We start from the raw sequence: 25,340 nt of genomic DNA, 5'->3' as shown, positions 1-25,340 counted from the left end.
TTCCATTTCCCGGGAAGTCAAATCCCAGGAAAATTAGAAACTTTAATCAAGGGATCCCAGCTATAATTGTTGTACGTCAGTGTGGATGTTGTAATTTCAGTGAAGGTTCTGGCATTCCAGTAGGCATGGTTCAATGGGAATCTAAGAGTTCCTTTCATAATGCTAGGCTATCAATGGCAGTAATGTGGGAATCCTGTGAAAGTTACGTTGAAATACTGTGTAAATAGTGGAAATACTACTGAAATAGTTGATGTGACGCATGAAAAGGTTTACAATCATCGGACTGATGTCCTCTTCCAGACTCCAGAAATCGGCTCCAGAACATCCCGGAGTACTTGTAAATGTCCCTATGTTGCACGAAATTGCTCAATTTGCATTGTATTACCATTCTGTTGGAAAATCTTGAAGATTTATGTGTCGCATGGTATGGTTTGTGCTGATCAAATTTCGGTCCTCAACTGATGCCCCAGGAACAGGTTCCAAGGAATTCGGAACTGGTCAGAATGGTTCCAAATGAGTTGAAAGAGTTGGAATATACTAATAGATAATGATTCAGTTAAAAACACTGAAGTTTTATATTCTCCATGCCAAATAATGATGGAAATGTCTCAAATGACCTTCGGACAGACCCCACGAAACATTCGTTTAAAAACCGGAACCGACCGTCCGACTGAGGTTTACAGTACAGGTCATGGAACTTGAATAGGGTTGTGATGTTGTGTCAACATTTTATTGAAATCGGCTGAAAATTATGGAAATTAGAGTCAAAAGATCACGAAAATTTGGTTGTAAAAAAAGGTCAGGAACGCAGAGGTTAATAGGATAGGTAATCAGTTATATGGAAAAAACAAATAAAAATAATTATGAAATCAATAAGATGAGCTAGGGGCGATCCATTAATTACGTAAGACAATTTTGGCGGTTTTTAGGCCCCCCTCCCCCCATAGTAAGATTTTTTGTATGAAAATTAAAAATAATTTGTATGGCGCGTAAGAAATCTCAAACCCCCCCTCCCCCCATAAACTCTTACCTAATTTATGGACGACCCCCTAGCACTTGATATGAAAATTCCAGATGGGACGGAAGGAATCTAAGCATTTCTGAAAGTTAATGTACCTATTACTACTCTCAGTGTCAATGTGATTAAGGGGTGAGGCGATAGTCGATTTGTGCTTGTGTTAGTGTAGTGTAAAAACTAAACAAATATTAACTTTCGTCCAAAATTTCGTCCTTGAATGAAAACAAAAGCTTAAACTTAAATAAAATTATAACACGAAGGGCCATCTTTTCGTGCTGCATGTTTTCATGTAGTTGTTTGAGTAACAGCACATAACAAGCTTGGTAACAGAAGGGTTGCTAGCAACGAAACCGCAGGAACATAGGCCTCTGTACTGTTTTGATTTTGTATGGGATTTTGACGTTTACTGGCCTTGTTGTTTACACAATTTATGGATAACAAACAGGATAACGTCACACATCGTCAAGTTGCAAAAGGTTGCTGTGTGAAAACTCAAGTGGTGCACTAACACATCCAAACACTTGTGTACAGGCATTACAATCTCTTCTGATCACTTTGATCATCTTCGGATGGTGAAAGACATTATCACCAATCCAAAAGCGCTTTGATATGATTCCATATCTTTATCAGATGATGATCTTGAAGCTTGTTCGGTGACATATGGGTATATTTCTGTTATAAATTTGATTACACTTCTATGCTAACATGGCTATTGTACGCATATTTTACTCAGTTGAGATGTCTGGTATTAGTAAATTCCACATGGTAAGCATTTTCTTTTGCTTTTAATGCTGCATGCTGAATAAGTTATATCCGTTGATGAACCACTGAGTTTGGAAGTGAAAAATTATGAAAAATAGTGCTGAAACGGACTGAACTTTGAAAACTTTGATTGAATTCTGATTTTAAATAATTTTAATGAGCCCTTTTATTTTGCAAAGTCGGGATTTTTCTACCAACAAAGTGTGGTTGAAACATGATAGTATTACAGAAAAAAAAATCCTCGGTGGAAGTTGTATTACAGAACAATTAGTAACTCTGAACTTATGCCAAATTAAATTAAAGCATCTCCCGCCACCAAGAAGTACCTGCTAGATGAATATTGCTTGGGCCAGAAGAGTCATCAAGAATTCCTTAATTCCTCTTCAACAAGAAATGCGTGCAGGTTCTTGGGAAAAAAACAGTTTGTTTAGCTAAGCTTTCATAACTTGTGATGTGATTTACAGACAAATTTAATCTGGTAAGGTGCAAGTAAGAGGGGCAAAGCAATTAGAGCATCATTTTTATGAGTGTCTCACGAAGGAAACTTTTGGTTAATTTTATATGAAGAATTTTATTCTTCGCTATACAAACTCATCCTATTTTATTTTCTTCATTACTCAAGAAAGATTTCTGCTCAAGCACTTCATTCCCTGACCCTAATATTTGAGAGTTGCGTATGTGGTCTTCGAGTTTTGCAAAAGAAAATACAAACACATTATGTGCGTGGCCGCAATAGAATCCATCCAAACCTATAAAAATATAAAATATAAAATTTGATTTCCTCAAGGAACAAATTATCTACTTACTTCCGTTGGTTGATATCTTCAGATAATTTTCACTTCTATTAGAAAAATATCAGAATCAGAAAATACCCGGACATGACAGCCGGGCTATTTCGAATCTTTCTGTTATGGCTTTCTGATGTACGGTAAGCATCAGTTACTCATACTACTTAGTAAACTTGGTTAACACTGAGCCTAAGAAGATGAAAATAGGGCAACATAGGAAGCTAATCTATTATTCCTGTACATGAGACTAATAAAATCCGACAATACTTATAAAAATCTAAAATGAAAACTGTTGCTGTTTTACCTACAGGTTTGATCTCTTTATACCACCCATATTTATACCAAACCACAGACCACCCTCTTTTCGGTGACAATCTCGAAGAAAGCCATCACAATGAAAAATGAATTCAAACTTCCTGCTCCTAGTGCTGCGGTCGGTGTGGCCTTGCACCAGGAAAACCAACAACGATTAAGCTACTTTGCTCCAGCTCATCACATAAACTATAACAAAGTGCGCACCATCATTCCAGCAGAAGCAGCAGTGACCAAGGGGATATCAACGACAAACCCCCTTTTGGATTATCGTCACGGCAACCATGAGCTGGCTGACTTGGGATGAGATGGTCGGTCACGGTGGATGGACTTTGCACAGTGGCGCGTCTTCAAACAAAGATTTGTCATGAAGGCTTGATTGTAAAATTAATATAATTGGATTTTCCAACATACATTGTAAGAATAATCCAAAGTAATCTGTCAAACTGTACACTTCAGGTTAATTATCAGAACCCCAAGTCTAAAAGACTTCCTGTGAGAGCAGCATTTTGGGGCCAATATTATACTATATTTTCACATCTGACTTACCTGAGTTACCTCAGGATGTCAAAAATCTGATGACACAGGCCTCTTCGCCAAAGCACGAAGCGTGCGTGTCATCCTATTACAGATCCTATTGGATTGCAAAAAAGTTTGGATATATTTTCTTCATACTCGAAAAAAAGGAAGATTTCTTCTAATGCTTCGAAAGCTCAACTGATAATATTCCGACATAAACCAAAAGCTCTTCAAGTAGACATGTTGTTACGATAAGGAGGGGTTCCAACAAAAATCATATTGAGGGCGTACAAGCCAAACGTTGTAAAATCTCTGTATCCACTTACTAATAGAAACTCGAAACTTTGTCTTGAGAACAAGCTTTTGGTCTTCACACAAATTTTCAGACCGGCCTTTGTTGTACTAGCTGTTGTAATACCAGAAAGAAAGTTCTGAAAAGGGTTCAAAATAAAATTTTGAAATGATTCTGAAGCTCCCTCCATGCTATAGAACTATTGAGATTCATAAAATATCCAACTGGAACATTAGAACAAATGTCGAATAAAATTATCAATAATTTTAGACAAAAATCGTTGCAGGTTATTTTAAGAACTTCAAATTTAAGAAATTTTATCCGGCCAGGCCATGCGCCACTGCGCTATGTTTGTAGTTTTTCTCGATGCAGTTGTTTTCCTTTAAGTTTTTCAACAGCCGTGCATTATTGCCGCACTGAGGCTGCTCCGGTGTGAACTGGGAATAGTTCCACAAAGACTTCTGAGAAGATTAAAAGAAAACTTTCGTCAATTGGAGGAGGGATTTCGTTGCCACCAAGGCGTCGTCTGTGGTGGAATATCTTGACGTGATCATCATCTTTTGCTCAAATTTACCCCAGCAAAAACGAAATAGTTTTTTGGCATCAGAAATGCAAACGACTCCGGGAGCTAATCCTCAGGATGGCATACTTATATCAGAAATGTAAAGAAACCTTCGTCTGTTACTTACCGTGGCGTTTTTGAATGAGGGGGATAACAGAGAAAAAAGTACCACTTTGCAACCGAATGAGGTAGGAAAATGGGAAATCGCTTCTGTAAGACAGGAAAATTGCCTTGGCGTGTGTAATTACCTACCCCAAGTGAGGTGGGAGAGCTGATGCTTGGAGCTCATTCCGGTGGAAAACAGCACACATTCCATTTCAGGGTACATTGATTGCTGCGGTAGAGCTCTATGCTCTGTCTGGTCTATCTGCAATGTCAGTGTCAGTCGCTTGTTCGTAGACTTGACTGTGGTGAAAAGGTGAGATGGGTGGAGGAGAAGAGCTTCTTTCTATGGTACTAGAAAAATGGTTTGGATTTTTTTTGTACCGTTGAAGCTTATGTATAGGTGATTGTGCTTTTTCTCAAGCAGCTACTGTAATGTAATTTAAAAAAAAATGCGGGGAATCGATGTAATTAAAAAAGTGCAGTAGCATGCATCCATTATTTACAGATACGACTTACAACTTTGAATCAAAAATAAAATAAATGATCAAAAAGAAACAAGTAATTAGATCAATTTGTATAAACGAGACGAATTTTCGTGCTAAGCGTTCACATATGCTTTCTGCTGACGGAAGTTTTAATACCCTTTATACTTTATAGAACAGTAGGGTCGATGTACCCTTAGTAGAGGGCTCCCTATAGTTTCAGCTTTCAAAACCGTTTTGCTATAAATCTTTACCAAATATTTTTTGACATGAAGGTCAGCAGCTATGTTACTAAGTTATATTGATTCAGCCATTCCATGGAAAACCGATCTAGTGGGTCATCGAATTTCGTGAAAATTTGCTATTTTGTTCCTTATGCGAAATAAAGATACACGTATTTTTGGATTTTTTGATTAGGGTGACCATTTCTGAAATAAGATGACCAGAAAAATCGCGATTTTGCAAAATTTTTATTCTTTTAAAAATTATAACTTTTGAACAGCTCAATCGATTTTCAATCTTTTTTTTATGGAATGAAAGCTTAAGGTTTCAAAAAATATAGAACTCTTTAAAAAAAATAAATGTAAAAATATAAAAATTTTCTAAAAAACTAGAAAGTTTTCATATATATTCATGTATTTTTTTTCAGAGTTTGGAATGTTTTTGTAAAGTTTAAACAAAACTATAACTCATTTTGTTATTGTTCATAAAAGAATTATAAGAAAATTTGTTAATTTTTTTCCCCTCAGATTTTTAGAATAAATTGTGTTATAATTTAGTTTTAAATTGAAATAAATTTGAAACAGCTTCTGTTAATATAACTGATTTTGTTTTAATTGTGTTATAATTTCCTCCATCAACTTAAGGCACTTCTAACAAAAATGTATACCCGTAACGCGGGTAGATCACCTTTTCGAGGTGCGTTACGGGGTAAGATCTACCAAATTGTACTCTTGCTGTATCTGTTCTTGTGAATACTTATAAGTTACGGTCGGAAGAGTATAAGTGAGTAACAAGCCACTAAGACCCACCTATTTGTCCTAGATGATGAGAAGGTCGAAGTGGAAAAATGGCTCAATCAGCATCTGAGGTTGGTTTCAACGCATGAGACAATTTCTTTCCAAGTTCAAGAGTTTATCTTTCGATATCTAGGAGGGAAACGATTCCGAATCAGTGGAGTAGCAGACCTCTTAACTTCTAAAATAATAATAAATCTTCGAGCTGTTTAGTAGAATACCTACTTCTGAAATTCTTTCAAGGAATCTAAATGACTCATGCAATGAAACCTGTTCACAGTTTCAAAAAACAACTTAGAGCCTTATAAGTAGAAGCAATAATTTGATACGCTAGAGTACCGATGCATGGTCAAAATCAGTATCATTCAACCAGCTTAGTGGCAGAATCTGATTAAGGGGCGCGCTTTTGAGAGTTTAATGATGACAAACTGTTTACTCCAAAAGGTATAAATAGCGGTATCTTTTTCTAAAGAGGCTCTATGCAAAATGGTAAAGAATGATATTAGTATAAAAAACGACTACTTAATTATTTCTTAATAGTAATGGAGTAGAACGACATGCACTAAACAAAGGACACGGGTATACCACAAAAGATCAAAGAAAACTGGTCGCAGTGGTTCATCCCGAACAGAAACAGAACAAAAATGAAACAAAATGTGTTGTTTGCAACAAATTTTGATATAATTGTGATTGATTCTGTTGTAATCCACTGATCGGGTTCCGATTTATGTAATACGGTTCAATGGAAATCAGATGTTCGTGAAAACTCAATAGCTACTCCGTTAGCTTACTGAATAGTAGGCCATGAGTTCAATCTCGAATTCATTAAAATCAACATGTCCTCGTTCTTTAAAGCCAGATATTCAAAATGCCGTTCCTTCGCAAATTTTCATCTCATGAGCCTACCCCCGTCCCTTGAAAAGTCGAAAATATTGAAGGGGAAGAAAATAAGATTCATTTTTTCTTGACCGATTTTTCTTTATCAGGTCTCACAATTATACCCTGATCTTAAAACTAAAATAAATAAGTCTCAATAGCCGATTTCGACGTTGAGAGAGGAATAAAATTTGACTTACCAATCTCTACACAGTTCGAAATCTAGCTTTACAGTTTAAAGTCACGCGCAGAGTTTTTAATTAGCTCTCAATAATTCCAATAAAAATTAACTGATTGATTTGCAGTTGAAGTGAGAACTAATTGAAAACCATTTAAAATAATCCCTGAAAATTAGGAAGTTTTTCAGCAAGCAATGTTTTCATAATTTAGCTAATTTTTTATTGACATATTTCCCTGGACAATGTAGAAATGAAATGTTTGTATTATATCTTAAACCGGAAAAGATTCCTGCTGAAGCTTTTAGTCCTTTCAGCTTGCTTGCTTCTATCAGTGAATTTTTTGAAGAAGTTTTTTCGAGCAGAACGATGGTTCACATCAACTGATATTTACTTCTTTCATTAAACCAGGGCTGTTCAAAGTACGTGGCTCTCGAAGGTTTTAAAAAATCGTTTAATATATGGCCCTTAGACTGATCTACTAACTTGATGTTGGAGCATTTCAAGACCAATTATTTCCTTCTGAAAAACATTAGTTCATAGTGAGAAAGTTCATGTTCCATTACTTGATAGATAAATAAACTGAATTTTCATCACACTAACAATAGTTGTAGTTTAAATTGGTCAAAAAAAAAACCTGACTGGATTTCCACAAAATCCTGCGCACAATTCTTATTGAATCACAGGCAAAATTCTCGCAAAAACTTGGGTAGCATTCTCATAAAATGCAGAAAATTATTTTTTCGAAGTCCTAGGCAAGACTTTCACGAACAGGATTTTGAAAAGTTTTTATTAATGTATTATCTTCGAATCCATTCTAATTAAATCTAGGGTAAGATTCTAAATAAAAACCTGGGTTAGATTACATATTCCTGAGTACAGATCTTATAAAATTAGCCAAGCTTAGCTTAGCTTAGACTGACTACTAGAGATGGTCGGATCTCGGGTTTTCAAATCCCAGCAATGAGTGCTAACCAACTACTGCAGTGGATTACAACAAAACTGTATAATATACAGTGTATATCAACACCAAACACTTGCAAATAATTTAAAATAACATAAATCCTACTTTAGTATAGGAAATTTCCTAAGGGTTTTCTTCATTTTTCAATATAAAACGTTTATTATTCAAATTGGATGCAACTCTCCAGAAACAAATACAAAAAACTATATTTACCATAAGGTTTTTACAGCAAAAATAAATAACTCGCACGGCACGTAAATTTTCATGATTGTCATGTATAATGAATTATAACTAAACAGGTATTTAGCGATACTGCAATCTAGAATGAAACTTAATCATTACCAATATTGCACGCATCCTTGCATCTGGGAAGTTAATTTTTACTACCGAGATGAGCCAGCCTCGTGCTGCAAATCTCGTTAATAAAGATAATAATAATAATAATAAGTTAATTTTAAAATAAGATTGCTCGGTATACACAATTAACGCTGTATTGTTATTTTCACGAATTGTTACACCTCCATGACGAAATTGAGAAGCTGTCGATAAACTGATGGGACATTTTCAAACACCATTTACATTTCATCCTTGATTTCTGTCACTACCACCTGGTTTTGATACATGAGAGTTATGACGATGATTGTAAACATCGGAGGACCAGCTGTTTTTATTGTGTAAACAAGCACAGCTGGTGAGACGAGAACAAACAGAAAATGGTAAACACTGAGCTGGTCGGAGAAGTCTACCATGAAAATTACATGGGTGGCGGAGATCGAAAAAGGGCAGCGAAATCTGGGAAAGACGAAATTCTGTTCATTAAAGTCTAGTGGTGCAAAAATGCTTCATTAGGTGCAGACAGGTCCGTCCCACACAGGTTCAGATTGGGTACCACTTCTATTACTGCATTTGGTCCCTCGGTAGTGCAAAAGGTACCCAAGTTTGACAACTTTGCCGAAGACCGTTTTTAAATCGGACACCTCAGTAATTAGTTATTGATTTATATTCAGTCACAAATTCTTCGGCAGTGCTCATTAAACTTCTGAACAGGCAACATTGCTGCACTTGGCGCGAAAGATAGCACGCACAAATCATGGCTACTATGTTTTACTGCATATATCCAGTGATGCCTGCAGAACAGCCCAATAATTATAGCCAAAGTTTTACAACTCATTCAAAAATCAATAACTAATTACCGGGGCGTCCGATTTAAAAACGGTCTTCGGCAAAGTTGTAGCTGATGAATGTATCTCACAGTATCAACGTAGCTCTAATCCCCAAGAGCACATGGGAAAACACTATGACCGATTGAATGAATTCCTTGCTTTTCCCATAGTAGTTCCCATATAAACTTTGGAGGGCTTGTGCAGTCTCAATTTTCATCCAAATGAGCTCAAATTTTGGGAGGACACTCAGAATTTGATCTAGAATCGAATGAGCGGTGTGGAGCAAAAACGATTTTTTGAACCACTTTAAGTATAGACGCTTCAACTTAAATGAACAATGTTATTTAGTATTATTCCGAACATGCCTACAACTGTGAAGAATATTGTTGTTGCTAATGCTGTATTTACTCGTTCCAAACTTTTAACATTGCTCCACATTGCTCTCCTCGAATTCGTAAAAAGAAATGCAGTTATTTAAAGAAAATGTTTAAATTCAGATATTGAAGCTCCCTAGCTACACGAAACAAATGTAAATAGTGAAAATTCTTGACAGTTCAATCAACAATCTTAAGCCACAGCCTACTAAGATCGAGCTATAAAATTTATAGACAAGAAACATCAAATTCAATTCACCCCCTGTACTTTTATAGCTAGCGTAAAAAGCTGGATACGGCGCATATTGTGGCCAAATATGAGCACAGTAGCTTAAAAAAAACCCCACTGCCGAAGTGAATCAAAAGTGCCAAGAATAGGATCCGGCTCTCTACTCTGTTTTTTTTTTAAAGACACCGACACGTTAATGCTTCAAGTGGACGATTTGCACTCTTGAAGGAAGCACCACACTTGACAACGGACTAGCATGCAACGCCCAGTGGCACAGTCGAAATAAATTCCTGACGAAAAGTTCTTCAGACTGGAGCGGAAATCGAACCCACACTCCTTGACTCGATGCGGCTTAATGCTTGGTAACACTAACCGCAAAGCCACGAAGCCCACTCTTACTCTGTTATATGTTGGATATTGGATTTTTCTGGATGCTGACAACCTAGAATAATGGTTCAGCAGCTCAAACGCTATCATTATTACTGAAAAACTTTGCCAAAGACTTTATCTTTCTAATTGATCAGGTTGCTTAGATAATTGCAAAACAACAACTCTATGCTCACTAACGCCACCTGGTGGCGAAATCTCGAATCTCATGATTCGAACAATGATGATCCTTGACATGGTTTACCGATGAAGTCATCTTCCAGAAGTCAGGATCTTGAGATATCCGCAATACAAAAGATTCATGCCCACTAGTGCCGCTTGGTGGCAAAATTCCGAATCTCACGGCTCAATGAATGTTAGCTCTTATGTTACTGAGCAACTTTTTCCAAAACGCAATCTTTCTAAGTGGTCGTACTACTGAGCTATCCGCAAAAAAAGAGATCCACGCTCACGCAATTGCGACGCCTGGTGGCAAAATCTCGAAGCTCTTGGCTCAAACAATAGCTAAGCTTGTGCTACTGAACAACTTTGTCGAAGGCGCCATCATTCCAAGAGTTCATTCTTATGTCTCAAGGTTTATATAGTGTAAGTCAGAAAAAGCCAAGATCTCAACTAAAAATATGATCCTCAACTCCTAAAGGTAGTTTTTACTGAGCACTGTAACTTCGCTCAAGATAGTACTGTGCATACGAGATATTTAACAACAGCTCAAAATTGATAATATCCCATAAGCGGTTGATTTCATACAGCGCGGATTTTTAAAACGCCCCCCAACCATGTGTCTCATAGGCGACCTGACCGAACCATTTTATCAGTGTTGCCAGCATAAAAAATCATCGTGTTTCGCTTTCCCGAACCCAAAGTGTAACAAAAATAGAAATTTAAACTCAAGATTCGACTTAAATAACGTATAAACTATTTGATATAGTGAGTATTATTGATTTTACGATTTTACGAAAAACTATTTTTTCTATTCGCTCAAATTGAATGTTTCTGAACTTCTTTTAATTCTACTTAAACAGTGTTGCCAGCTATACCAATATTTTTGCTTCAGCCAACTGTATGGCATGCAACACTTTCTTCAACTTTGGTGAACATTCGGTACAGTTATCAAAATTTAATGATATTGGTATATAACACCACCATCTGGCTACGCAAAAACCTAAACGCAATTTTTATTTAAAAAAAAACCTTTGTTTTTTTATTAGCTCAGCAGTACGTATTTGAAAAGCACCACCCAAAGCCGGTTTCTTAGCCTAGAATAATTCTTAAATCATCACTACACACAGCGGTTCAGATTAAAAACAACATGACAGAAATTTCGCATTCTCAATATTTTACTATTTTAGCCAAAATAGTGTTTTGAAAAATGATTCGGGGGCGAAAACTCTATTTTGGGCATTGTCACAAATTTTGGCTCTCATAGAACAACATTCTTACAAAATTGTTGTTTCTCATACATTTCGAGGTTCAAAAGAATCATTTGGGCAAACTGAGATACGAAGAATCTTCTTCAATTGATTCCTTAATTTGAAAACGCATTAAAAATTAACAAGTGTGTACAGAAGTCGCATAATAATGAACGCAGTATACACTCCCGTGCAAAAGTTTGGGTTCACCCCCTGAAAAACATACAAAAGTGTTCTGTCCATATCTCTGTGATTACACGTCCAATTGAAACTCTTTAAGCCGCATTCGAAAGGCAAAGAGTTATTCTTACTTCGTATGTATTTTTCCAAAAACATTTTTTGAATTTTGTGTATTAAATTTTTAAATCAAGTTGTTACATTTTTCAAAAAACAAATTGAAAAATCATATTTAATTTCCTCAGCATTGGATCGACCAAAATTTTAAATTAAAGTTTCACTAGAATCGTAATCTTATATTCTTTGAAGAGACCCCACGAAATTTTGGCGGAATAATCTGGAAAGTGTTTAAAATCAATCAAACAGTCAGTCAACTCGTCGTGCAAAAGTTTGGGTTCACCCCTCAGTATGATGCAAATCGTGCAAAAGTTTGGGTTCACCTGAGCCGCACGCACATCATTTTTGTCAATATCTCTGCCATTTTTCAACCGATTTTAATAGTTTAAAGCTTTTTTGAGCGCAAATAATGGCGCGTACATTATTGGTTTGAGATTTCACAGATTTAAGTTAGTTCAGGTGAACCCAAACTTTTGCACGATACGCCATACTGAGGGGTGAACCCAAACTTTTTCACGATGACTTGACTGACTGTTCCATTGATTTTGAATACTTTCCAGATTTTTCCGCCAAAATTTCGTAGGGTCTTTTCGAAGAATATAAGATTACGATTCTAATGACACTTTGATTTAAAATTTTGGTCGATCCAATGCTGAGGAAATTAGATATGAATCAGTGTGTTTTTTGAAAAATGTAACAACTTCAAGTAAAAATTTAGTACACAAAATTCAAAAAAAATTTTTGGAAAAATACATACGAAGTAAGAATAACTCATTGCCTTTCGAATGCGGCTTAAAGAGTTTCAATTGGACGTGTAATCACAGAGATATGGACAGAACACTTTTGCATGTTTTTAAGGGGGTGAACCCAAACTTATGCACGGGAGTGTATATGGTTCAAGTAGACTAATATTTGAAATCCATAAATCTTAAAATCTAAATAATTTCGAAACATCAGGTCTTCTGTAAAGTTGTTCTAGAGGGGGAGCGCTGTCTGATGGAACCTCATTTAATTCGGATTTTGACCGATTGGTGGCACTAGTGTGCAACCAAATTTTTACTTTGTTTTGCCGATATCTTAGGAACTTGTCCATTTAGATTGATGGCGTTTTCGACAAAGTTGTTCAGTAACTCAAGGGCTATGATTGCTCGAGCAAGCTGATTAAAAGTTTTGCCACCAGGCGGTGCTAGTGAGCATGAAACATTTGTTTTGCAAACATCTCAGAAGCCTGAACCCGTTGTAAGATGGCGTCTTCGACAAAGTTGTTCAGTAATTCAAGGGCTATCATTATTATAGGCCAATCTTCAATTTCAAGACTTTAACAAAGATAGCCTTAGAGCTACTGAACAACTCTGCCGAAGACGCCATCTTTCTAAGGTATCGGGCTGGTGAGATATTTGCAAAACAAATGTTTAATGCTCATTGACGTCACCTGGTAACAACATTTAGAATCAATGAGCTCGATCAATGATTGCCCTCGGCTTATTAAACAAGTTTGTTGAAGACACCATTTTTATTTGGTCTGGATTTTGAGATATCTGCAAAACAAAAGTTCCATGCACACTAGCGCCGCTTGGTGGAAGAATCCCGAATCCATTGGCTTGAATAATGATACCCCTTGGCTTATCAAAAAAGTTTGCCGAGGACGCCAACTTTCTCAATGATCAGGCTCCTGAGATATACGCAGAACAGTTCCATGCGCACTAGTGCCACCTGGTGGAAAAATTTCGAATTTCTTGGCTCAAATAACAATTGTCTTTAGACTACTGAACAACTATGCCGAGGACGGCATCCTTCTAAGTTGTCAGGATCCTAAGATTTCCGCAGAACAAAAGTTTCATGCTCACTAGCGCCGCCTGAAGGACACCATGGTGGTGGAATAACCTCCGCGTGTCAGCCTTTGATCTCCTAAACAACTTTGGGTAGATGGGTTTTCTACATTTAATCTACATCGCGAGGTATTTCATGATGAACATGAAAAACCAAGAGTGTAGTACACAGCACAACGCGCAGCTACTCGCGTTACATAAATTTGCGCGACAGCCGAAAGGTTAACAATGTCATATTTTCAGATTTCTTATTATATATCTCCAAGCAAAAAGAAAATCCTTTGGTCAAGGGCAACACATTCAACAAGTTACGGACATTTCATTCATTTCCTTAATTCTTGCCCATAGCATTGTATACAAACACACACATCCGACATTCATTGAACTTCCGACTGCGGAGCTAACCCCCCCGAAAATGTAGCAGCCCGTAATTGCTCGTAACAAATGGATTATTCCTGTTCCGACGTTTACTTCCCGTAGGGGCGCCCCCTATTAGGCCGGTGATTTATCGAATCTTTCTTGCCTTGTAAATATCGAATCAAATAGCTTCATGCTTGGAACGAATGTTTTCCCCCACCTGCTTCTGTGGGAGTTTGTATACGGACAGACGGTAACCACTGCATGACCGCCCCCATTTTGGTATAGTTTATCGTGTAAAAATGCACTGTTTTAGCTGCATGCCATTGTTTCCGCCCTGTGCACTTGTTTCTTCATTCTTTCTTTTAAATAGTGATTTTTCCAAACTTCCCCTTTCCCTCTGTTCCAACTAACCCCTATAACTTAGGAGAGCTGTAATGCCCACGGTGTGACTGAAACAGCTATTAACGAAAAAAATATTGAATCTGACAACCACCATTCTGAAGATTAGGTATTTAAGCATCTTCTCAGTGAATTCGAAAAAATTTCAACAAAGATTTTGAGATTTTGAGTTATTTTTAAAAGGTTATTTGCATGCTTATAAATATTTCCTAATAGTACATCATTACTAATTTGTATAGAACTAAGTGCCTTTCAGTTTTGCATGAAGCATTCAGAACATACCATATCCAAGTGAAGATACTTAATACTTTATGTTTTGAATGCCGAGCGTCAATCATATGGATTTTTTTCATAATGTTCATCAAATGAGCGCTTGTGAATAGTGGGAAATATACAAATCATGGCAACTTTAGATTTTCTCGATGAATAGTTTTCAAATTCACTGAGAAGATGCTCGAAAACTAAATCTTTCAAATGGTAGGCGCCAAATTCTTGGACATCTCTTCTTTTCGTTAATAACAGTTTCAGACATACCGTGATGCCCAAACACACCAACTGTGCTAAGCTGTCCTCTCGTATTTAGAAGGCTACTCTCTCTTCTATTGCCATGTTTGCTTTTTCGTTTTTCTTCTCACCCTAAAACTGTAGAGGTGTGTGCAGATCCTGAAATCATCGCGGCAGATCAGCATGACGGTCCGAGCGCCTCCTTCGGCGGGGACATCGATGATCAACTCGACGGCGCCGCTGCATGGCTTCGGGCCACCTCCGAGTGTGGTCGGGAGTACCAGTCGACTGGCGGCCGCCGTGGCCGATCCTTTGGGAGGAGCCGGGCTGGTTGGCGTAGGAGGACCGGCTGCCGTTGTTGGATCGGTTGTTGCTGGTGGCGCTCCGGTGGGCGTTTATCCACCGCCCCCGAACCGGCAAACGTGCTCCTGGATGGACCGCCAGGGGCGACCTGCCTCGCCGCCGTATGAATACGGTGGCCGCCGGCCGGAGCGACGGGATCGGTGAGTTGGTTTTATTTGCAATTGATAATTGTTTGTGAATTTTAATCCTTTCAGCTGCTTTGAGATAAATGGGTTAAAGGTTTACGCCAACCTAATTTTACAACCGTTATAAGAGGGACCTTAAAATATTTGAATGTACAAAATAGGTGTTACTATTGTTATTGAAAAATGCAATCACTAGATGTCAAAATACTTATTCAACCCAAGTAGCAATTTGAAAAGGTCGTATAAAAATTACGTGAAATATAAAATTAAAAATCATTTTTTGTTCAAATTTGTACCATTATATAGACCAGTGAAAATTAAATAGACCAGTAGAAATAGACTATACCGCACGCGCATGCACCGGTTGTTGTAGTCTTTTCGAACCATTTGGAATATAATCAACAAAAAGTAACAAAATTTTAATTGAACCAGCAGAATTCTTAAGTTTATGGCAAGTAAGAACTCCTAAGAAGTACCCGGATGAACTCCAAAGGAAATCTGACGGAATTCACGGCGGAGCTCCGAAGGCTCCCAGAGGAATATCTGGAGAATATCCCCGGAAGAGTTCTTGAGGGCTATTCCTAGAGGAAATCTCCGGAGTAATTCCTGTTGCGCATTCCCAGAGAAATTCCCAGAGGAAATCTAATCTATTCTAAACGCTTGCACAGCCAATATTGAAGGGCATCATGGAAATTCCTAAATTTATTCAGGTATTTTCTTGTCAATAATAATATTTGCAGAATATCAGAGATACGATACAAATATTAAAATGGTCAGACCCACTGTGCAGACTTTGGGGTTGATAACAATGCACAGTGGTCCAGGAATCAGTTTTTCGCGGAAAGATGCATTTTGAGCTTTAGAATGAAACAGTAGACAAAAACGATCTTCTACAAAGTTGTTTGTATTCGTTAAGCCCTTTGTTTGGTGTTATTGAAAATTAGGGTGGACCACAGGGTGGTCCGAACAAAACTGGTTTTCTGGTTCTAGAGTTTTCAATTCAAGTTTCTCATCAAAGTAGTCTATGAAACACTTTTAGAGCTTAAAAAAATGCGTAATTTGGTGAGTGAAGAAACTTGCTAACTCCTTCCGTTTGGGAGTTATTGTTGTCTTTCTCTCAAAAACATGCCTACTTTGATTGTGAATATCTCTGATTGGGGCAAACATAAAACATATCTTTTGACGGCATTCAAAAGACAAAATAAAATTGTGTATTATATCAAAAAATTACAGATGTGTTATTTTTGTAACTCTAATAAAATGCCTTGAAAAACAAAGGATTATAAGCAGAAAAACTTTAATAACTTTTGAACTAAAATAGATGTCATCAATATTTTAGCATGAAAATTTGCGTTTTGTTAAGTTCTTAAAGTCGTTCATAGACCGCTTTGACGAGAAATCTGAAATAAGAAAGATAGGGCTTCAAAACTATTTTGTAGATTTTCATAGTATGTATTTCTTTATTATTTTGCATTTTGAGCATGAAAATGAAATTTTAGACAAAAATGATCTTCTACAAAATTGTTTCTAAAATGTAAGCTTTCATACTGTGTCATTTGAAACTAGGGTGGTCCACAATATCACACATATCATATAATCAACTTTTTTATTTGCAAAAATACTGGTATATGCTTTTAGGCAAAGCGGTAGAACTTGAAATTTTGATCAACTTTGCCAAAAAAAGTTTTTCTGTAGCTTAAAATTTGACCAATCTAGAGCATTTTTTCCCAATCCTCGCAGGGTGGTCCAACAAAAATAAGTTTTTCAACTCTAGTTTTTTTAATATTATTTTCTCGTCAAAGTCGTCTATGAACGACTTTTAGAACTTAACACAACGCAAATTTTCATGCAAAAAGATTATTGATATCTATTTTAGTTCAAAAGTTATTAAAGTTTTTGTGATAAAAAATATTTGACTTTCAAGACGTTCTATTAGGGTTACAAAAATAACACATCTGTAATTTTTTGATATAATATACAATTTTATTTTGTCTTTTGAATGCCGTCAAAAGATATTTTTTATGTTTGCCCCAATCAGAGTTTCATCTAACTCACCGAACAATAAATTTTCACAACCCGAAGCGGACATGCCCGGCATCCATGAGCTTCAGTAACAATAAGATAGATCGATACACTCGTTCACAAAGTTCTCTTCGTCACATTTTCATTTAATTGTACGAAATCGTAATCATTACAAACATTCCTTGACAATAATTAAACAACAGTAATTGAAAACTATCGAGAATTTTAATTTTAAAACAAAAATCGCAACACACAAAACACTAACTTAAATGTTTTTGCATAGCACTGATATCTCTTTTCCAGCCTCAATACAATCTTTAACATAGCCCTTATTCAGACAAGTCAGTAAGTTATTTCTTCGCTTTTGATAATGCTTACACAGTCTCATGTGGAGCAGATGTCAAGATAAGTGGTTATAAATCAGTGGATCCCAGTTCAATTCTCAATTGTTAATATTTACTAATCTTTATCTTTAAATTCCAGCACACATCTACCCCATGTGTTTGAAATTGTAAGTTGCGTTGATAAAACCCAAAACTATAAATCTGAAAATTATTTAACATTTTTTGGTTTACTGTTGAATAATGGATGAATAAGCGATTGTTAAGCTTTCGAAGGCTGCCATCTGTTCTAAAAATAGAATTATCGTTATTGAAAAGGGGTTGAATAAGCACATGATAGACCTTTATTCAGCCTTTCATAAAGCTTCAATTAAGCTTAAGGCTGATTAAAATCGCCAGAATCAGATGTTTAACAGCTGAACAACAGTGTGAGCAGCTTTTGTTCAAACAAAGGCTGTATAGTATTAGTTATAAAAGCGTTTGAACAGCTTCAAATTGTTACCTGGGTAGTATAATGGACCGATGCACGAGTTCACTAATTTGACGTTTGAGCGGAGCCGAATTCATTGGTTTCCATGGTCACATAAATAACACGGCACCGCTAAAACGTCAAATAGTGAATCCGTGCATAGGTCCATTGAAAATCTCTTAACGATTAGGTTGTTCACGCATGAGTAAACTGATAAACAATATATTTTCAATTTAAAGAAGGAAGAAACGGGGACAACCGTTCAATTCAGGGTTAAAGGTAAAATCGATGTGAGTGGCGTTGCTAAGAATGTTAATGCACAATCCATTGTTATTCTCCTTGGATGGGACATGGGCATTTCTTCCTCATGTCCTGACACTATAACCTTGGCTTAAGCGCCTTCGTTCGCTGGCTGAAACGAGATGGAAACTTATTGTCCCTCTTTATTCCCCCTATACAGGTACCAAAACTTTTTCCCATGAAAGTGCAATTTGATCAAAAATTCTAAAAATGAGTATTAAAAACGATCTCCGTAGTGTACAAACGTTTGAAGTTTTTCTACTTCTAGATCGTGAATCCCGCTGTTTCTTCCAAATGATTGCATGTTGCGCTTGAGGCTATTAAGGTGTAGATGCATCGAAGTCAAATCTCGATTTTTCAAGAACACAGATCTAGAGAGCCAGACAACCGTTGGTGCTGGAATTTCAACTCACTGGTCACTCGCTGGGTATGACCTTCTCTAAATTGGTGCTCTTGAAAATTCCAGGTTTTGCTACGATCACCTTGACAGTAGGTTTTCGGTGGTCAGCGAAGACAACATTTTTCGTTTATGGGAGCTTTGAGTTATTGCTGCATTGTTCCGTCTGCTACATATGTATCCGGACACTAAGTTGTAATTCTTGTTGGTCCAACCACAAGCTAAAACCATTTTCTGACTGAATTCAAGCTCACTCATTGACGAAAGTTCATCGTTTTTGGAAACAGCAACACTTGACTTGAAGAATCCTCTCAGTAAGAACAATTTGCACTACTGCTTGATGCATACACTTTACTGATCAATTTAATAACGTAATTAATGGAGGAACTAATCAAATCAGTATATTTTTGAATATACACTCCCGTGCATAAGTTTGGGTTCACCCCCTCAAAAATATGCAAAAGTGTTCAGTCCATATCTCTGTGATTACACGTCCAATTGACACTCTCTTAGCCGCATTCGAAAGGCAATGAGTTATTCTTATTTCGTATGTGTTTTTCCAAAAACATTCTTTGAACTTTGTATGCTAAATTTTTACTGAAAGTTGTGACATTATTCAAAAAACACACTGAAAAATTATATCTAATTTCCTTAGCATTGGATCGACCAAAATTTTAAATCAAAGTGTCATTAGACTCGTAATCTTATATTCTTTGAAGAGACGCCACGAAAATTTTTCGGAAAAATCTGGAAAGTATTCAAAAACAATGAAACAGTCAGTCAAGTCATCGTGCAAAAGTTTGGGTTCACCCCTCAGTATGATGCAAATCGTGCAAAAGTTTGGGTTGCCTCCTTGCCTTTCGAATGCGGCTAATAGAGTGTCAATTGGACGTGTAATCACAGAGATATGGACTGAACACTTTTGCATGTTTTTAGAGGGTGAACCCAAACTTATGCACGGGAGTGTATGTTAAATTCCAATTTTTGACGGAAGACATTTTTTTACGTCCTTCGTTCAGAACATCACGCTTCGATCTCTCCCAAAGTAATTCCTAGACGAAATCTCCGGATAAATTCTAGGAAAAAGTCCTCGGTCTTATTTCTGAAAAAAAAAATCTCAGGAGGAAATTCTTGGAAGAATTTCTAGACGGTTAGAAATCCCCTAAGAAATTCCTGGAGAAAATCCACGGAAGAGTTCTTGGGGGGAATCCTCGGAGGGATTCTTGGAAAAATCTTCTGAAGAATTTTTGAAGCATGTCCACGGAAGAAGTTTTGAATGTAATCTCCGCAGCAATTTTTGGAGGAATTCCTGGAGGAAATCACCGGGGGAGTTTGTGGAGGAAATCTCAGGAGCAACTCCTGGGACAATTTTCCAGAGAAATTCCTGGACAAAATCCCCGCAGGAATTTCTTTCGGAAATCCTCTGAGAAATTCCTGGTGAAAATCCCAGGAGGAGTTTTTAGGGGATATCCTCGGAAGAATCCTAGATATCCCCGGAGGAATCCGTTGATAAAAATTGGTGCGAATCCCCAGAGAAATTCCTATGAGAAATCTCCGGATGAAATCTCCGAAAAAATCCTCGAAAGAATTTATGAAGCAAATCCGCTGAGGAAATTCTTAACGAAATCCTCGAAGTAATCTTCGAACAAATTGTAAGTGCCAATTCCCAGAGAAATTTCTGAAGGAGTGTCTATAGGGAGTCCACGGGGGAATTCCTGGATGAGCTCTCGATTTGTACACATTCAGAATGGTAAGCTAATCCCAAGCCCCATTTATTAAATCTCTGTGAAACTACGATTGATTTGGTCAATCATAGAGTAGCAACTACGAATTGTACGGTCATCTATGCTCATGCTCATGCTCAAGAAATTCCTGGTGAAAAGCCTAAAAGGAAACCCTAAAAAAAATTTTGGACAAAAACCATGGAGAAATTTGTGATGGAAATACCTGTAGGGTTCCTGGAGCAAATCCTCAGAGTAATTCCTGTAGAAAATCTCAGTATAAATTCTGGCAAGAAATCCAAGAAGGGATTTTTTGTGCAAATCCTGTTAGACGCATCGAAGAAACTTCGGTAGAATTCTTGGAAGAGATGCTGGAAATTTCTGTTCGAGGACTTCGTTGAGGAATCTTCAGATTAATTCCCGTAGAAATTCGTGGTGGAACAATCACTGAAGAAATTCCTTAAAGATTCCCCGGAGAAATAACCTGATGATCGCCTCCCTTCTCGAATCGCCTTTAACTTTTGCAACTTCGCTTCCTAGACTACCAAGCTCAGAAAGAAAAACTGGTGTCAAACCAGATTTGGAACAGCTTAAATCTTGTGCCAAATCCGAACAAAAATGGACCCGGCCGTTAGCCTGTTGCAAAAAAGCAGGCCAGTAAACTGGCATAAAATAATATTAGAACATCATTTGCAACACCGGTACAAGCTCCATTTTTTAAAATGGCCCAAAAATTTGGACCAAATCAGTGATTTGGACCACCAGTGAAGTTGTCCTTAGACCAATATTTGAGCTGCTTCAAAACTGGTTTGGCACATGTATGTTTACCAGTTCGAATTGATTTCGCTGAAACAGTCACCGTCTCTAGTTCCTACTAATTCAAGGTAGGTAAAAACAGGAACAATATTCCTTCGATGCCGTTTTTTAAACAATATATTTCCCTCTTCCCTCCTCCGTCAATACATTTGGCAATTCCTTCCTGTGGGAAGACATCTGAATGTTCCTCAACGAAGTCCTTCTACAGAATCCACCAAGAGCTTTTCCAGAAATTCTACAGAAGTTCCTCCAATGGATTTCCTCCAGGAATTTTTGGGCTTTTCCTCCGAAAACTCCTAATTGATTTTCTTCCAGGAACTTCTCCGGGGATTTACTTATGAAATTCTTTGCAGGCAGTTTCTCCAGAAATTTCTTCGGGTGCTTGCACTAGGAATTCCTCCGGAGATTTTCTCCAAAAGTTCCTCATGACATTTTTTTCAAGCATTCCTCCGGGGATTTCGCAAAAGATTTTCGCTAGGAATTTCTCAGAGAATTTCCAATAGCAATTCCTCCGGGGATTTCGTCTAGAAATTCATTAATGAATTCCTTCTGAGATTTTCTAGAGGGTTTATCCGGAGATTTCCTCCAGGAATTTTCTGGGTATATGCACCATTTATTTCTCCCAGGAGTTCCTCCGGGGATTTCTCCGGAACTTCTTCTGAAAATATTCATTGCATGTAACCAAATAAAGATACTATCTTTTTGGATTTTTTACGTTAGGGCATTTTAAGGCTTATCATAAGGATGTTTTGACGTGCATTAGTTTTTGCATAAATGCTTGGAATCAAATTTTGGCCCATAGTGGGGCAAAAGTTCGAATCAGCGGGGCAAAAGTTCCACCCATATAAACTCATGGAAAATTAGCAAATTGCCTAAAATCCTCATATTATCTTTAAATTTACAAGCTGGCAAACTTGAACGCAAGTTGGCTAAAATAGCCAAATTTAGCATTTTCAACAGTCAATATCTCAAAAATTGGACGTGGTAAGACATTTTTGAAATCGGCAATGGATTCAGCAATTTATTATTATTTTAGGATTATTAAATTTAAAAGTTGAAAAATAATAAAATTATTTGTGTTTGGCATTATGACAGGAGCTTCTCTGAAAAAATCATGCAAATCTGTTGAGTTATTTTCAAAAAATATGAAAATTGCATAATGACGGTTATAGTGTTTTTTTTTTAGATTCTAATAAGGTAAGAGTGGTACCAGAAAAGCTAATGCTCATTACTTGCAAACGGTTGCACCAATTTACTTAATTTTTTCACAACAGACTCTCATCAAAGTATTGTTTGCAGGATATCTGCTATACTTTGCAAGAAACATAATTTTTAAGAGCCTTTTCAACCTATCGAGTTGTGTAAAATTTGACGTTTGCGCTTAAAAACAAACAGATTCATTATGCTTAGAAAATATACAAACAGTTTTGTATAGTGGGGGATCAAAATCCGTACACTTCATACAAATAGTAGACGTTTTGTATGAAATGGACGGATTAGACCTATTTCAGGTGTACACGAAGAATATTTTTTTAAATGCATTTTATTCTAATGTATTATTTTTCTGCATTCTTCAACAGTTTTGAGAAATTGCCCAGTTCGCCAAAATACTTAGGCGATTGTGGTTTTAACATGCATACAGAAAGTATACATAAAGCTTATAGAAAATCATTGAAGGTATTAGAGCAGGCTTGCCACACCTTTTTGATCCGTGAGCCAAATCGTAGAGAATTATTTTTGGCAAAAAAAAAGATCTTGAAGATCAGTATAAAATTATCTTATGTAGAAATTAAACAAAATAGAAATGCTTCTGAGCATATTTTCTAAGCTTCAGTAAGATAGTAAGATTCTTTCAGGATTCAGTGATATTCCTTTCCAGGTTTCTGTGTGAGGCGTTCTCTGTACTTGGTCAAAATTTAACTATGAATTCTTAGCTTTACGTATTCAAAAGCTCTATGTGGAATCTTGAAAAAAGAGAATCGAAAAAAATAGGTTTGAGTATTTCACCTATTAGTTTCGTCTTAATTGCTATCTTTTGACAGATATTTGGCGCGTATTTCGTGTACCACTTACAGTCGTCTTCATTATCAGTTATTCGAGAGCAAGGGGTGTTAGAAATACACGTTCACAACACCTAAATCTACTTTTTTAAATCTCTTTGTGAATTTAACTTAAAAATCGTGTCCTGAACTCTGTAAGAATCCTGCTCAGGGATCTGTCAGACATCCACATAGCAATGTGTCTGAATCTCATTAGTGGTAATCACCACCTGGATCTTTGAGAATACAGTATAAATCTGAATCTGAATTTTGTAAGCTGTTTCTAAAGATTTTGTTAGAGTCCTACCCAAAGTTAATGATTATTTCAACTTAAAAATAGAGTTTGTTTTCTGTAATTGAAGTGATGTTGCTTTTAATCACTGAAGAATTGTAGGAAATTTTGAATAATCAAATATTTAATTTAAAAAATTCATCAAGCTGAAATACAACTCTAAAATTGAATCAAAAGTTGAAATAATATTAATGGCAAGGTTAGTATTCTTATTTGAAGTAAAACAACCAATAGGCCAGATATGAGAAAAATCTTCGAATTCTCGCGAGCTGTATGTTGAGCATCCTTGCATTAGAGTGACAAAAAGTATGTGGAACGTCTGTCACAATAAACATTACGGGTCTATAGATTCATGGCATAGTTTTACCCTGGGAGGGAGGCACCGATACTACACACGAAATATGACACGATTTTTTTTCCAAACTGCAAGAAAACTAAAGCTTGCCAATGTCATTCAAGGCAGACTTGATGAAAATCGCTAGTTTTCTTTTGTTGTGTACCTTCCACCTTTTCGGACAAACATGGAAAAAGGGCCAAAGTTTTCATTTTCGTTTTTATTAGAAAAAGTAAAATGATGCATATTTGAGTACTTTATATTCAATCAGAATAAAAGGTGCTATCGTGACAATACTTTTGAACAGGCATGAATAGCTTATCAATCGATTTTTTGTCACATTTGATGAAATGCAAAAATATGTTTTGATCAATTACGCGCTTTTTCCATGTTGGTCCATTGTTTAAGATCCGGGCTCACATTGACAGTTCGTGACAGAAAAATCTCGGCTCACTATGACGTACAGAAATTTCGTATCGGTTTCTCCCTCCCAGGTTTTACCATTAAAGATAGACCCTCTAAAGTGGCCCGTTATGAAGTCTGACCATCACATGGTTTCATTAGGATGAAATAGCGACATCCCAATGATATTGTTGAAAATAATTATTGAAAAGTTCAATAAAAAATGGGTGCCAATTTTAGCTCAGTTTCGTTTCCAGCTACTGGAAATTTGTACTTAGTTGCCAAAAACGAAATATCACTTTTATCACTGCTATTAAAAATTATTATTTTAAACTCACACTTACAGTAGGGGGAGATCCCCCAGTACCGGACACTTAAGCCACTAAATTCATAATTCGAAAAATATTGATTTGATGGGCTCGTGTTACCCATTTATGATAAATATTATCATTTTTATAGTGTACAAAAATAAATTTGAAAATATAAATATGAATTTTGACATAGAGTTTTGATGATGTATTTTAGTACCAAATTGATCGATCTTGAAAGGTGGCACCCAATACCGGACACGGTCTGGAAATGCCTCGAATTCTGTAAATTTGAACATCATTGAATGTGTACACTATAGAAATAGTTTATAATTACCAATTCAATGCAATTGCAACATTAACAAAAATTATTTGAGTTTTTCTTAGTTTGCAAAATGCCAATTAAAAACCTCTTTCATATATGATGAAAAATAGCACATTTTACGATGTTGTTATGAATGTTTATTCTACTTAATTTTATTGCATGTTTGATACCATGGTCGACGGAACCCATGAAAAATGAAAGTATTTTGAGACACTGATGCAATAATTACAAAGATATCATATAACAAATCAAGCTGTCCGAAACTG

At 36.5% G+C, this 25,340-nt stretch overlaps 1 protein-coding gene across 6 annotated transcripts in view; it reads left to right on the top strand.

Annotated features, from left to right (window-relative positions):
- LOC5567198 (whirlin) overlaps positions 1-25,340 on the top strand; it is a 506,699-nt gene that overhangs the window by 275,014 nt on the left and 206,345 nt on the right. For all 6 annotated transcript variants that reach the window (XM_021854220.1, XM_021854219.1, XM_021854221.1 and 3 more), the window contains exon 7: positions 14,965-15,323. In XM_021854220.1, the coding sequence (XP_021709912.1) occupies positions 14,965-15,323 (359 nt within the window). The remainder of the gene's footprint in view (positions 1-14,964; positions 15,324-25,340) is intronic.

Source organism: Aedes aegypti, chromosome 3 (genome assembly GCF_002204515.2).
Source record: "Aedes aegypti strain LVP_AGWG chromosome 3, AaegL5.0 Primary Assembly, whole genome shotgun sequence".
NCBI classification, from domain to species: Eukaryota; Metazoa; Arthropoda; class Insecta; order Diptera; family Culicidae; genus Aedes; species Aedes aegypti.
This window is presented reverse-complemented; position numbering and strand designations above follow the sequence as displayed.